Raw genomic sequence first — 17250 nt, forward strand, 5'->3', positions numbered from 1 at the left:
GATGAAAGATTCACCTCTGCAAACCATATGAAATTAACTCTCCCTATCAATCACTTATCATTTTATTGTGTATTTTATTTTCTCCTTTTACTATCATCTTCAAGCCAACCTAGGCTCAACTTATTGTTGACTCTAACAGGGTGACGTACCCAAGAGACCAATTCACTAATTTCTACTTGTTGATATGGTCTGATCAGGCAGTGATGACTGCTTCTTCTCAATGCCTAAGTGGTGTTTGGTAAACATTTACTAGAGGCTGATGAGGCTAAGTTTGACATCTTATTCCCTTTTGATGCCTTTTACATTTTCCGTGCACCAAATTACACTTAAATATATTTTATTTTCTATGCTTTGGAGGATAATGATATTGTCTACAGATTAGGAATTTTTTGTCAGATAGAAGCTTGCATCATTATCTCTGTCATTCTCTTCAGTCTATAACCTTCTTATATATTCTCATTATATTGGTTTGAATCAATTTCTTATTGTGAAAGGCAACTAGTCCTTTGTTATCTCAATTCATAATGTAACCACAAATCTCATTTAACTATATTCATCAAAATATGTAATTCCCTTATATTTGTTGTGATTTGGTCATCGTCTTCTTTAATACACACTAAGTGTTTGTTTTGGAATGAGTTCCCGTAGCAATCTTATTGTTGGCTTAGTTTATTTGTGATACTCCCAGATCTCCAACAGTGGTCTTCGTATTAGAGGTGGCAATATATATATCCACCTAGAATGGATGCTTGCTACTGCTATTGCATAATCTATGCTAACGTGAAGTCTATTGCTTCTCTAGAATCACATATAGGATCAATCGTTTGTCCTCTTCCTTCTCTTATTTGATGTAATATGTACATAATGTGTGCCTCTTTCCATTTCTACATTTGCAGGTAGGCTCTGATACCATGATAAAGTAACTAAGGTCATTTCTACAAATGTAGAATCATAGCCATTGTTATTGATGATCTTCAAATGCAGATTTGGATTTCATATAAATATGAGAGGGGGAGACATGTCTCTTGATTTCATATAAATATGAGAGGGGGAGACATGTCTCTTCAAGAGACATGTCCCTATAGTTAATCATCATTTAGTTAATAAATAACTATATGTCAAACTCACCTTTAAGCATATATATAATTTTAATATATTAACCATATATGTAATATATTATATAATAATATATAATGCATAATATATATATTATATTATTGAAATAACCCCTTAGGGCCTATTTGTTTCCTGGAATTAGCAAAACTGAGTTTTGATTCAAAACTTGGTTTTCTCAAAACCATGTTTTGAATTTCAAAATCAAGTTTTTAAAAAAAGATTTGTCCTATTTGTTTATCTCGGAAGATGAGAGGGAAGTTACATCTGCAACGTTTGGTTCGTAAAATTGACATTGGAATTTAAAAATATTATTTGGATCTGCAAACAAAACAATGCCAAGAGCTTCATCCATTCGAAGAGAAAACCCGTATTTCACAATTATGTTGGGGTCTGGAGAAGCCCATCCAAAGAGGGTATGGCTTCGTTTAAACTTTTGTCTAGGAAGAAGAGTATTTGTTGAATGATCAAATGACTCCCGAAGGTGATCTCCATTTGTGGCAAGCACGACAAGGTTGCCTTCATTTGTGATTATGGCCACATGTGCAAATTGATTTCCCTTTATGCCGCTTGTCCAGTTGGTTCCCTGAATGGCCAACCCGTTTTGATGACGCAGGATCAGCTTACAAGTTCGTTTTGGGCATGGATTCAACACAGCCCACATTATGGATTGGGCATGGATTCAATAGAAATGAGTTGGTTTCCCTCGCTTATATCGCAGAAATAATGTTTTGAAATTGATCATTTGAATGAGCAGAAAAATCTTCAAAGCTGAACGAAACCTGAAACTTGTAAAAATGGCAAAAAAAATGTTTGCGGCATGTTAATATGGTAAAACGTATTTTAGGTTAACAAAAGCAACGGACTTCAAAAATGTTTTCATTTTACTTTTATTCTAATCCTCGAAAATCCAAACCTTGGATTGAATTCTCAATTCCACCTATCTAAGTGGAAGTGTGGTAACCTCGTTTTGGGGTAAAATTAGAATACTACAATTCTAATTCCACTTTGTTATTTTTGACCCAAACAGCGAACTCAACAAAATTGGGTTACCGCAATTCTAATTTCTGGCCAATTCCAGAAACCAAATGGGCCCTTAATGAAATCAATGACAATTATCATTTAATTATTCATTAAAAGTTATAAAAATTAAATGTAGTAAAACTTTCAAATAGGCTGTAAATCTTTATTACCATTGACTCCTTCATAAAGAAATAATAATAAATAAATAACTTACCATTGACTCTTTAATAAAATATAATAATAATAAAACAATATTTACCATCATAAAGAAATCAAAGCAATCTGATCAATAATCTGAAAAGGCACGACCCTTCACGGGAGGCTCACAATACATAAAACCATGGAAACGAAGATAAAGAAGGACATGGAGAACTTCAAATTTGAGCACGGAAGGAAGAAGACAGCAAGTGAGACACTAGTTTCTCAAACATCACATAACCGTTATCTACCTATAGTGAATCACGAACGCCAGAAGTGTATGCAACGAGCCGAAGGTGAAGGAAGATTATACAAAACATCAGGTGAATATATTTGCAGGGGTCTTCAAGTTGCTACACAGATCATCCACGCACACAGCTAACACAACAGATAAGAGAAATAAAGGAAGTTACATCAGACGTCTCTCACTTCGATTTTATATTTCAGAGGGGTTCCTTTTTATAGCACTATAGACCAGTCAGAGTTAGTCACTCCAACAAGCATATAAATCAGATAGTAATTTACAGATCCAAGATACATACTCAAACTCAGCAGACTAACATTCAAAAAACATAAAATAAGTACAAACAATATTCCATACAAGAAGAATTATCACCTCCAGGGATAACAAGGATAGACTAGATATTGCTCACAGATTGGAAAAGACTCATAAGGAAGTAACAAGAAAGAACTCTTTATTTTATTTTTCCTTCCTTGAGAATTAAGAAAAAAGATCCTTGGATCTCTGAAGGGCTTCATTAGCAGTATTTCTGTTAAGAATACACAATCGAAGCAAGGCAAAGATAGAAATCTCTAAAGGTCAGTATATACTATAATTACAACATACGCATATGAAAAGACTGGATATATCTATCGAGGAGGCCTAAAGCGAGGAAAATCGCTTCTAGGAAGTATGGATAGATCTAGCACTGATTATCCATAAGGACTTGAGGAGAAAGGAGTCTTGTGGGAAGAAGGTTCTTAGTAAAAAAGTGTTCTTTTCAATTAAGAGCCTCAAGAAGCCTACCTAAGGACCTGACCACAACTCTCTCCTCAAGAAGGGAATTAGATGGGAATTAGGTTTATCTTGTTTTAACAGTAAATTTGTGCATATCTTTCCTATTCGAATATTGACATACTTACAGGTTCATAAGCTCAGGGATACACAAGATAACAAAGGAGACAGGGGACATTACAATTACATATATAATATATGTATTATCTATATAAGATATATAATGCATAATATATATTATATATATAAGATATTTATCTTAAAGATAATTTACCATAGCATATATATATATATATATATATATATATATATATATATATTCTTATCAATAATATGAAATATAAAACAATGTTCATATAAATCATGAATACAAATACTCAATGTAATGATTATATCACTTCAACTGATGTTGTACTTCAACAAGTATGATATATTTTATTAAATTCTCTTTAGGAGAGGGGGCATTACAAATAAAGTGATTCAAAAGGCGAGCATGTAGACAGGAGTGAGCATTCACTCAAGGAGGTCAAAGGTGAGACTATAGCAACACTTTTTGGCACTCCTTGATATAACTTTTTCACAGCTCATGAGGTTCTATAAGGGTAGTGAGTTACAATTCCAATAGATATGGAGCAAGTCACAAATTCATCAATTCAGACTTGGTGGCTAAGAGGGGTATGCAAGTTGAGGACCTTGGGCATTTCAATGATGTAGGTGGTAGATAGCTTCAACATGTCTCATACCGAATGAGCACCATAACTAAATCTTTCTCTAGTCAATTAAACTTTAATAGATGATTTTGGATCTTAGGTATACTAATGCCATTTGTCATATCGAAAGGCTTTTCACATTGGGGAGATGTTTGCAGAATTTTTTAACTGTGAGATTAAAGTTTAGAGCAGATCCTAAGAAGGTAGTCCTAAAGAATATGTTCAATTGTGCACCCACAATCATGTGAACGAAGAGGATGGTAAGCATATTTAGAAATGGAGATGTTGTGTAATGTAGCCTAGTGGGACTTGATTTATCCTAAAATTCCCAATTTGGGTTTGTAATGCACTTGGGAATAGAAACTTGTAATGTTCCCTACTAGAAGAATGCTATTTCCCAATGATTAATTACAACAAAATGAATTTAAGTCAAAATATTTTAAGAACAATGACTAATGCATATTCAAACCCTAATTCCCTACTTCATTGCTAGTTACTAACCTTAAGAATGGTAGAAATATTGTGCCAAGGGTGCATGAAACAGTCTACAAGAGGGCTTCCTCAAAGTTGTTACCCATCTTGGGACCAAACCGTCGTGTGAAAAAATTTACTTGGCCTCTCCCTTCACAAACTCTCTATCCTCTAAACTGTATAAGTGAGTTATTAACAAATTGGCCATATGTATTAGCATCATCTTTGTAAATACAGAAATATAACATAACTGGTATGTACGAATCTGGTTTTTTGTTATTTTATGTATATTTACAATATATGATGTAAATTATGATTTCATTTTTATTAGCAAACATATATGTGTGTGTATTGAACCCTACAAAGCCATTAGGCCTAATATATTAAATATATATGTATTTTTATCTTTAATTATTTCATTATATATACATAAAATAAAATATATAAGTATATACTGGCAATATGTGTGTGTGTGTATTGGTTCATTTTGTTAACATAATTATTTGCACAATTATTATTATTTATCATAGCCAAATGCATTTATAAATATAACTTCATGCTCACACAATGGCATTTTTAACTCAATTAATCATTGAATAGAAATACAGGTTGAACGACCTTTGATATGGGTTTGAACTATTTCTGTTGATTCTAGCAATACACAATATAATGCTAAAGTGTCCCAATCAATGCCTTGGATAGAATAACTTTGATCTCCCTTTACGGGACATGCCCTTTGGTTATGGTATTAGAGGTGGGTGTGGTTGAAGTTTAAGGATACACAAGAAACACAAGTCTGCTCCTTAATCAATACTGACCTAAGATGACTTGCAGAAATTAAAAGAATTTTCAGAATTATATTTTCTCCATTCATTCAAGACTGTATATTGAAGATCATCTACAAAAAGCAAAAAAAGGTACAATTTAAGTCTGCTTCTTAACAGAATTTTGCAGAAACTTTACAAAAATTAAATTAAAATTTTTATGTTCAGTTATTTGTTATGAAGGGGTGCGATGCTCTGAAAAGCACCCAACACCCCTCTAAATATATAAATATGGAAGCAAAACACACAATTTCAGATAATTCTCATATACACAAATATTTTATACACAGACTTCTTATACTTGATTTTTCCATGGGCAAAGATTAAAATTTTGCAATTCTATGATTGTGGATCATCATTGGCAGTGAGCAAGATATTTATATGCAATTTTGAGAAAGGAATGCAGTGGAATGATCATCTGATATGTGTCTCCGTTGCTTCTTCAATCTAAGCATGATCAGTAAGAATTATATAGTTTATTTGTTTATATGAAGCATTGGAGTCAGACTACTAACAAGTTTTGTCCTTTATAAACATTTATAATTCTATGAGCAATTTAACTATCATACTGTGATAAGGTCATTTATAGCATCTCAAATTTGAGCATCATAGATACAGAGGAATACTAGGTTTATACCTTATCTTTGTCCAGTCTGTCTCCCTATCATAGAAGTTCAACTTCAATCTGGACTTATTTAAGATTGCATATATATTTGACCTTTTGCATTTTGATAATAAAATTGTTGGAGTAAATGCGTATTAATTTATAGAGTTGCACCTAAAAAGCTTTAGTATTGACTCTATTGCCCTTTTAACTAGACACTGGTCTTACATTGTTTATGTTATATTGGTTCCTTACTCTGGATAATAGCAATTATTTCTTTTATTTCCTTTGCGAGAATTAATCTACTCATTCATTATCATAAATTTACAAGTATCTTCATTTCAAAACATTGTTACTTCATATAATTATATTCATTATTGTTTCAATTCAGAATAGTCAAGTCTGAAGTATTCAAATCCTGAAGTTATTGGTGAAATTGTGAATTCAATATAATTTCATTATTTGTTGCAATTTTCTTTAAGTGGTGCAAGTTAAAAAATTTCTAGATTCCTTGCCATTTGTTGGATTTTTATTGCACTTGTAATCAGACCATTCTGATATACATAATCTTGGACTCAAGTGATCAGTTCAAGATCAGGTACACCAACCTTGGCTTTGCAGAGCCAGAAGTGCAAAAGACTAAAATCAAATTGATTGGTCTTGTTAAGTTGGCCTTAACCAATTGGATACCCCAGCATTGAGTTGGAAAGACTCATAGGCTTCCAATCTGTGGTTTTGGGAACCAACAGCTATAACATTGTTCTTGAACATGTTTTTGTATGCCTTTATTTGAAATATGCACTTTACTTATACCCATATAAGATTCATTAGCTAAATAAGTTGCATGTGTTACAAACGTGGTGCCTTCCCTTCTTGTTTATATACATATTAAAGGTCACATTCCTTGGTTTCAAACTTGGCTTTATGGGCTGCTTGATTCCTTATCTATCTCCCTCTAGATGTTGCATATTTAAATGTAATATTTAGAATCTACAGCTTGTTTATTAAAGAATCTACTAATTATTATATGAAACAGGGTAAGCATTTGTGAAATGGTGGAAACCCTCAATCAAATAGATCATTCCAAAAGCCATAGATGGGTAGGTTCATTGTATCTAATGTTGTGATCAAATAGAAGCTTGCGTAGAATTCATTCCCTTTGTTATAAATTATATCTTAACCCTCTCTAAGGGATGAGCCTATTTTCGTATATCTATTGTGATATTTCAATCTAGAACTTGGAAAAACTTGTTACAGTATTTCTAGGAAACATAGCATCCTTTAGAAAAAGAAAGAACGAAAGTATAAAACATCTTAATAAAACACAAGTCAATGCAAATTATCAAAATGGGCCGCCTTGCACGTTTATCTAGTTGTTAGGCCAGATACTTCCTGAAAAATGTATTGTAGATAACATGAAGATCAATGTTATTTGAGATAAGAGAATTCTTACATGGATCGAAAAAATTTGAAGCCTTTTAGGACTGCTATAGTGATTGTGGAGATTGAAAATAAAAAACAGCACCACTTTATTGGCTTCTCTACTTGAGCAGGAGTTGAGGCTACAGAATGCCCAAAACAAGGAAGAAGCAACAGGGAGAGCATTACTCCATGTGCATGCCCATTGTTATGGACCCTTAAAAATTATCACAAATAGAGTTTACGTCTAGATTCCCAGAGGATTATAAGTGGTCTTTGGCAGTGTTTATATACATTACATTACTCGGTTCTTCTGTTTCCTCAACCAGTTATGGATTAATTACAACACAGAGAGTCCAAATATCACAAAGATAATTTTTATATACTCAAATCCAACCAAAGGCATGCAAGATAAAAGTCAATAGAAAATCTTCACTATGAAGGAGGAATAATCATGAATTTTATCTCTTGCATAAATATAATTTAAATTACAAGAAACAACAAACCTGTATGAGTACAATAGGATTGTGAGCAAGGCCTGCCTGCAATAAATCATACAGAAAATCAAAATGTAATTTCCAAATTAACCAATCAATACATTTACTAACACATTCATTGACTTGGGCTTCATTTTTATGAAAAGGCAGCATCTGTTCACTAAAACAAATATACAAAACAAACATCACCTGTATAGCTTCTAATTGAGAATCGTTGTGGTTACTTTCCAAGAATTCCATCAGTGGTTTTGGAATGTTCCAGGCTGCACTACCCTCGATTTTCTTTGCTTGGGCGGAGAAAATAAGATCTGCGAATGGAAGTGATGCCACTGATCGAAGGGCAGCATATTCACGCAATATTGTTGAGAGGCTACTTAGCTGCTATGTTGCATGATGTGCATGGTATTAGAAAAAGAAAATTCTTAAGACTATCTATTTGCAAACAATGCACTCTTCTCACTAGTATTGACAAAAATAGGACATGAAAAAGACATGAATAAGGCAATAAAAAAGATAAATTATTAAAGAAATTTGTCAATGCTACATATTTCTATACATATATGATATATCACATTGATAAAGAAAAGAAAAATAACCAAAAGTGGTGGTGAACATATGTTTGCAACAATGCATAAAACTGCATCGAGAAATTAAGGAAGAAGGCATTATGGTACTTTATAAAGTTGACTATCTTCATGCTAAAAGAAATTGCAAGGTTGGTAAGCCAATTTTACATATTTTATTATCTTTCTTTTAGTCATTGTAACTTTTATCTTTGTCACCTATAACATTGGTGTCTATCTAGCCCTTAGCTTGTTGATGACTGACACCTGCCATCTAACACGAGAAATGAAAAATAATTGACACGAGATATGAAAAAAAATGAAAATTATAGAAACAACATGCAATGCACCTACTTATGCACTAAGGTGGTAAGTTACGCATCTCCTGCTATGATCTTTCTTCAGGAACTAGCTAAAATTCTGCCTGCATTTCTACACACATTTTACCCCACTTCGGGGTTCCCTTGTATTGCAAACTATACTCACTTGTTACCTAAGTTGTGAGAGAAAAAATAATCTAACATTAAAATTGATCAATGGAACAAAAAACAATTGAGCATTTCTCCAAAATCACCCAAATAACAGAAGTACTTATTTATTAAAAAAATTACACTAACATATAAAAAAGCTCAGCTCTGATGCACGAAATGCAAAATAACCAACGAAATCTTCACAAGAAGCAAAGTCTGCCCAAATTAATACCTGCAAATGAGGATGGTTGGAAAGTAGTGCAAACCCAAGCTTTGTCTCTAGAGTGAACAGAAATCCATAAGCACCAAAAAATCATAAAACATTTTAGAAATCTACCACAGATCCACGAGAGAACCAGAGAAAAATATGCAGATTGGTGAATCATGGATGGAAAGACGAAAAACCAAGGATTCTAAACTGCAGTTTAGCAACTAGGGCAAAGCATTCCTTTGAGACGCAGGGAAGAGATTTAAAACACCCCTCTTCTAGGAAAGCAGAACAACAAAGGAAAACCCTAGCGAAGGCTAGAAACGAAGAAGCAAAGCTTATGTGATCAAAATAGGAATCATGCAACCTATTTGGAGCATTATTCAAAATTAGGGATTCTGGCACTCTGGAGTGGCCAAAATCAACCAGTTTATAACATTATAGAATGGTGGGAAACCAAATTCCCCAACCAAGTAAGTATATCTATTCAAGAAAATAATTTCTTATCCATAGTTTACAAAAGCAAAGAAGTTAGGCAAGAAATAATGTATGGCAATATAAAATTGTTTCAAGGCTATTGCCTCCATTGTACCAAATGGACCCGAAATTTCATCCCTCACTCATATAGACCAGACAATTTCCCAAAACTGGTGAAACATGGGACACTTCTAACGGAGTATCATCCTAAAATCCTAGACACAATATGAAATAACATGATATCCTTCATATACTGTGAAGGCATCCAAGGGAAGAATCAAACAAAAGAAGCAAAAATTATTTTAAAAATGAATCCAAGGGTAAAATATCTTGAATCTTTAGAGTTAATTATAGAAAAGGGGAGTTAGTTCATAAAGCCATCCATTTACAATGGAATAATTGATGAAAAAACTATTATTTTAAAGACAACACAGCAACCGGAAAGGAATAAATATTTTTAAATACCATTCCAACACTGGAAGTATCTATTAAGTTCAATATGGAGATCGAAGCATTTGTGATGGAAACCTCTGTGGAAAAACATGATTCTAAGTCTACGAAAATTAACCTTGCAATTCAAAATACACTAAGATTTGTAGAAGAAAGGAAAAAAGCAATTGCATCTAGTAAAGCAACCTTACAGAAACTTCTATAGGACACAAAGACATTTCAAGAAGAAGAAGAAGAGTAAATTACTCTTTTGAATCAAATGGGTGAATCAAAAAAAAATCAATTACTGGTAGTAGAGAAGAGTTTGAGAACAAAAAGGAAGACAAATAAATGACAAAATCCTTGCCCCTAATAATAATGTAAAATCTGATGTACACCAAAGGTGTGTTACCCATGGACGCATCCCTGGCCTAAAAACTCCCATCCCCATACCAGAAACATTTCAACGACTTGGGGGCGGCTAGGGGACATCCCCACCCTATCCCCCTTTACTGAAAATTCTCAGGAAACGTCTCGGAAAGTTGGGGACTTCGGGGATTTTTTTGGGGGACGTCTCTACGTCCTAGGGACAATTGAGGACGCCTTGGGGACACCTTGGAAGTCCCTGGGACAGATGAGCGTCACCGATCTTATAGATAACATCAGCACTTATAAAATATTTTTCTTTTATAAAACATTTTCTTTTTTAATTTTAAAGTGGGCCCCTCCTTCCAAAATCACCCAAACATGCTTGTTATTGTTTGGTAGTTAATTCCTACAATTTGGGGCCCTCTGATTAGTATTTGACAACGTTACGTTAAGAATCGTGGAATTAATATTGCTGTTACAGGCACACTACACGCTCAGAATTATATAGTAGACTATTTGCAAGGTGTTGGGAAAGTCTGAAAAGTGCATTATAGACCTAGAATATGCATCCTATGTCATTTTCTGGTATTACATCAGTGCTTGGTTAGTCTTGGGTCAATCTGGGTCCTTTGTGGAAGATATGGTGAATATTAGAAGTTGCATCAAGATACCATCTTACTATAACAAACCTATATCATGATCAGAACTATATAGAGGACCTTTTTGTATTAATATCAATCCACTTATGATGAATTAGAAGTGTAGTTTTAGACTAAAATGATAGTAATATGTTTCAATTTGGAAGGTGGGTTATTATTCTTGTTGCTATTGAAAATGAATTGTAAATTATGTTCTTGGGTATATTTCAATTTTTATGTTATTGTTTTAATATTACATGCACATTGCCAATAATTCCAAATTATGAATGAATTATAGCATATTGAGCATTGAGTTTGATTACTAAAATGTTGTATGTTGAGGTTCTATGATGTTTAAATCACATGGTTTATCCATGCCTTCATATGACTGTAATGTATATATGCAAATTTCCCTATATATTTTATTTTTTCCCTATATTTATATAACCATCCCTGTTTGTCAGCCCCCCCTCGTCCCCAAAATCGGCAAAAAGTTTTATCGTCCCAAAAACCCGTCCCCTAATCCCCGTCCCGGAGACTCAAGGGAATATAGGTCAAAAGCAGTATATGACACGATGGGTATAACACAAGAGGAGGATGACAGTGTGGAGGCAACTTCAGAAAAACAACAATTCATCTAAAAAATATTGGATGTAATGGAAACAAAGGAGATAGAAAATGAGGAAGATGATGAGATTTTGGCATTTCTATAGAGAATCAAAGGATAATAAATTGGGCATAGCACAAACATGTCAAGGCAAAGAGACTCCATACTCTACCAAATTCACAAGGAGAGGAAGGAAATCTCATGTAAAATTAACACAAAGAGATGGACCAACATAAGACCAAACAAAGATCACAACTCTATTGAAAGGGAAGTTTATTTCCAAAGACTCGTGAAACTCATAACTTGGAATGTTAGGGGCATAAATGTCCCTAACAAATAGTGTATAATTAAACGTTGCCAAAGCAGATATTATAATGATGCAAGAGATGATATTTAATAAACAAGAGATAGAACAGTTTGGGAATAGGATAAGAATATGGCACTTAGAAATGGTGGAAGCCAAGGGAGCCTCAAGAGGCTGTGAGTACTATGGGATACAAGAAGAGAATCATATGATAAGATAGACAGCCATTGATTCTAGCAAAGTGGCCTTACTAGAAATCTCTACAACCACTTGAGTTTTGTGATGATTAATGTATATGGACCCATACAAAACAACAACAACAAAAGGGAGGAGCAAGAAGAAAATGAAGTATACTTAAGCAATTGTTCTAAATAAAACTGCACAGTAGGAGAGGATTTTAAAGCAATAATGAGTGTATTGGAAAGAAGTGGAGGTATACTAGAGAATCACAATCATTAATAGACTTTAGAAATTGGGTAAATCATAATAATCAAATAGAAATAAAGACAAATAATGGGACCAATACATGAAATAGGAGTAGGCTTCAGTAATACTGTAGAAAAAATTAACAGATTTTTTTCAAAGGTAGTTTGGCCGATTTCCTTACAAATTCAATTCATCAATTCTTCCAAATTTTGGTTCAGATCACTTTCCTATACAGTTAGTATTCAGTGAAGAGAAGGAACACAAAAAATGCCTATTTAAATTTGAGCAAAAATTTGTTGAAAGGTGAGAGATTCATTAAAATGACAGAAAAATGGAGAGAAGAAAATATTGTGGGATCTAAAGCATTTTGTTCATATCAAATTTAAAACCTATAAAAAAGAAACTTCTAATATGGGGAAAAAAAAAAATAGGGAACATATTTAAATCAAAAGAAAAGATATGAGGAAATTGAAAACTTGAATAATGAGGTAACTGAAAAAGGTATGGATCAAGAAAATTTTATGAAGGAAAAAGAAATACTAAGAAGATATGAATACATTCTAGCCAAAGAAGAAATTTTCAAGAGACAGAAATCCAGAGAGATTTGGCTAGAAGGTGAAAAATATACAAATGTTGCACCAACCAAAGAAGGAATAAATAGGATCCCTAAGATAAAAATTAAAGATGAGGAAACTATTGAGGATCCAACAAAAATAGCAAAAGAGACAATGAATTTTTACCAAAATATTCCCAACAATCGGAGTGGATCAGATTTAACAACTTCGAAGAAAATAATATCAAACATCCCAAAGATAATAACGAGGGAACAAAAAAATGTGCTGAAAGAAAAATTTACAAAATCTGAAATTGAAACAACAGTAAAGAAAATGCATCCAAATAAAGCATGCTTCTTTCAAGAAGGTTGGTATTTCCTAGGGGGCAAAGTAGCGGAGGTTATGGAAAAAATGAGGGATTCGGGAAGAATTTTGAAAGAGGTAAAATAACACATTTATTACATTGATCCCCAAAAAAGAAACAGAAAACATGGATGATTATAGGCCAATATCATCCTACAATACCATATATAAAATGCTAGCAAATAGGTTCAATCAAATCCTACCAGACATAATTGCAAAAGAACAAACAGGTTTTGTCCCAAGGAGATCTGTTTTTGATGGTGTAATCATAGAACAGAAGGCAGCGCACACTATACAACAGAATCATCAAGCAAGAGGATATTAAGAAAACATATGACATATGACAAAGTTGAGTGGTGATTTCTATGTAAATGTCTAGAAGCCTTTGTCTTTGAGGAACAATGGATCAACTTCATTTATGAATGCAAATCTAGCCCACAAATCTCAATCTTGGTAAATGGAACTCCTGAAGGTTTCTTCAATATATCGAGAAGACTTAGACAAGGATATTCAATTTCTCCTTTTCTTTTTATTATAATGGCAGAAGCTTTAAAAAGGGCAATAACAAAAATGCAAGAAAGAGAACAGGTCAAGGGCATAAACTGATAAAAGTAACAAATGAATTAGAACCAATCACGTATCCGCAATTCATTGATGATATCAAGCTCTTCAAGGAAGGAGAAAAGGAGGAAGCAAGGCGATTTGAAGAGATACTAAATTGATATTCCAAGGCCTCGTGGCACAGGCAAGCTTGGGAAATCAGAAGTTTTTCTTCAATGTAAATCCCAAGAGGAAGATGGAAATATGTATAACTCTAAACTTCAGAAAAGGAGAGCTTCCATGTAGGTATCTTGGGTTGCCTTAGATAAGGGAATAAGATCAAACAAGTCATGGAATTATATACTCTTAGAGGTATAAAAAAAAGGAATTTTAACAATAGTGGGCAAAGCCACAATATTAAGAACAGCCCTCTCAGCCAAGCTGATTTACCAAATGTCTTGCATATCTCTTCCTGTAGGGGCATATTGGATTTAACCCAGAAGCAGAAATAAACAGCAATAAGGAAGACCCGAAAGATACAAGAAACACGTAGGATTATCCTGGGAAAACCCTTTGAGAATGATAGGGAAAAACCCAACCGCACAACAAAAGATCATTTTATTAATAATAAATTCAAGCGTACAAAGTCTTTTGCTTAATGTAATATATATAACATAAAGAGAGACTCTTCACATTGCAACCAAAGGTCTCATCAATTTCCAAAACATAACACTTTTTTACCAATACAACTCTTTGTATTTTCATGCCTTAACACATGATGAATGACACATGCCTTTATATTTAATATTACAATCATCATATAATTGTTTTCAGCTGAAGGTGGTTATAACGGAATTAACGGCTGGAGATAAAGATTTCTACTGCAGTTACAAACTCCAAACTCCCTCTTAGCAAGAGAGAAATCTTTAGCTGAACAGTCACAGAAGGCTACAACTAAAATGTCAATGATAAAATCTAATCACGTAGATCTCATAAAATTTTATGGAATCACTCGACATGAAAACCTTGCAAGAAACACAAACAATTTTCATCATAGATTTTCTCAATATGATATTGTCATGGAATCTCCCAACATGACACTGAAAGAACAATTTACTCATGGTTAATAATCATGGAATCACTTATAATGTTCCCGTTATAAAATAAATTTCAATTAAGCTATTGTAATTGGGCCAGTTGATTTAATATATCTCGAACCCAGTTTTATTTTTGTTTCCATAGGTTGTGTTTCCGTCAGCTATCTTTGTACACCCACGGAAAGTTTTCCCCGATGGGTATTTAAGCACTACTTGTAGGTAGTCATTAGGTATGCAATTTGGATTATTTTCTCTGTACTAAGAATTCCTGTTGGAGTTCTCTGTTGTTCGCCATTTTGGAAGTGAAAGACCTTCCCTATTTGGTTTTGTCCGGTTTCGGTGGGATCCAACCCTCACTCTATTCCGTTGCCTGTAACACTTCACTCAGATCTGGCAAATCGAAGCACCATCATATTGCAAATTATCCTTGTGTTCAATTGGTTCTACTCTCTTGTTCTATGTAATTCCATCTATTGTTTATCTGCATTGAATCTTATTGTTTATTCATGCTATCTATTGTTTTGCAATCACTCTCTGTATCCATACGAACTCTTGCCTTCCATTCTAAACCACTAGTTCAACCCCAGCTCACCATATGGCTTGCCTTATTCTACCGTATGGCTGTCTAAAACACTCCCACCGTACAGCCCCCATACCTCTTATCCGTATAGCCTTGTTGCTCCCCCTCCCACCGTACGGACCTGCATTGACTCAATATGGCCAAAATCTGAAGGCATTGTATTACGTTTTCTCTCCACCGTACGGCCATCAATTCAGCCTCCCAATAGCCGCTGTACAACCACATTTCGTACGGCCTCTTTTAGACCTTCTCCCATGTGTAATAGGTCAAACTGATTCTACCATTTGTCAGGCTATACTAGTATGAATCTGTTCCAGAGGGATAGACAAACAACAGAATATCACATCACTCAACATGAACAATTTTCATCATAGATTTTCTCAATATGATGTTGTCATGGAATCTCTCAACATGACACTATAAGAACAATTTACTCATTGTTAATAATCATGGAATCACTCAACATGATAGACCTGTAATGATTACTCATAATCATGGAATTACTCAACATGATAGACCTACAAAAATCGCAATCACCTTTCATCACGGACTCAGTCAACATAATGTTGTCACGGAACATAAGTTAGTAAGGCTTACAACCAGCATGTTATCACGAACTCTCTCAACATGATACAATCATGGGCTCTCTCAACATGACTTCCAAGTTCCATCACCGAATCTCTTGACGTGATGACATCAACTCCATCATCGAATCTCTTGACGTGATGACATTATGGACTCTCTCTACATGATGCTCACTATGAATCTCTCATAAGCGAAAGAGTTATCAGGTTGACCTTATAACTATCATTAATTTCATATGAATATAAACTCATAGTCAACACGAAAAATCACAACAAGAGTCTCAAATACCAAAAGCGTTAAAAGCATGTATAAGAAAGGAATATATACAATAAGGGCTTCCTCTCAACCAATAACAACTTTCTTTGTAACTAAACATCTCCCTCTGAATGAAAAGCAACCTCTTCATTGCTTCATCCTGTAACAAAGAGATATTAAAAGAGTTAACAACATCAATCATCACAGACTTGTAATCAAATACTCAAAATAAAATAGTTATCTCTTTTGCACATGTAGATTCACTAATGTTTTCAAATCAGCTCTGTAATATTTCCTTTGATCAACAATAAGTCCATGAGCGAGGCATAAAATCTGAAAACAAATAAATGAACCACAAGGGCCACAATACCAAGATGAAGACATATATAGACTATGTCAATGATCCTAGATCTTCCACTTTGAAAATTCTAGATCACACTTCCTGAAAAATTTATGTTAGCTACAACTGCAGGCCAGCCTCTAATAAAAGGAAGAGCCCAATTTTGCATCCGAGTCACATACAATGCATACAATTACCTAGAATTTAGATCTCCAGTTGCCACAGGAACACCCTAGAAGGAGAACCTCAAATTTCACAGTCAGAATTTCTAGCCGAGATGGAGCCTGATAATTTGTGCATATCATCTACATACTTCTTCGAGACCCAAAGAAGATCATTTTGGCAACAAGTGTATGTTCGAGCAGATAATTTCTAGCAAGATGACAGAGGTATTCAAGTGTGGTGGAATTACCCAAAACGCCATTGACAAGGAGATCGAATTTCTTTTTACCACCTACCATAGGCAATATCATCGTTTGGGACAGGATCTAGTGCATAATACGCATTACTAGTCCATCTCCCACTTATACGACCAACAGGAAAGATGCCTCCTTTCATGTTTTGAGCCGAA

The 17250-nt window shown here is 34.0% G+C and overlaps 1 protein-coding gene across 3 annotated transcripts in view; it reads right to left on the reverse strand.

Annotated features, from left to right (window-relative positions):
• The window catches only part of MAA3 (P-loop containing nucleoside triphosphate hydrolases superfamily protein), a 294471-nt gene that overhangs the window by 227831 nt on the left and 49390 nt on the right, over nt 1–17250 (reverse strand). For all 3 annotated transcript variants that reach the window (XM_089797784.1, XM_089797785.1, XM_089797783.1), the window contains 2 exons: nt 8064–8252; nt 7884–7919 (listed from right to left, as the gene is read on the reverse strand). In XM_089797784.1, coding sequence (XP_089653910.1) covers nt 7884–7919; nt 8064–8252 — 225 coding nt within the window. The remainder of the gene's footprint in view (nt 1–7883; nt 7920–8063; nt 8253–17250) is intronic.

Source organism: Cupressus sempervirens, chromosome 8 (genome assembly GCF_028749045.1).
Source record: "Cupressus sempervirens isolate cs-2001-9-10 chromosome 8, ASM2874904v1, whole genome shotgun sequence".
In the NCBI taxonomy this organism is placed as follows: Eukaryota; Viridiplantae; Streptophyta; class Pinopsida; order Cupressales; family Cupressaceae; genus Cupressus; species Cupressus sempervirens.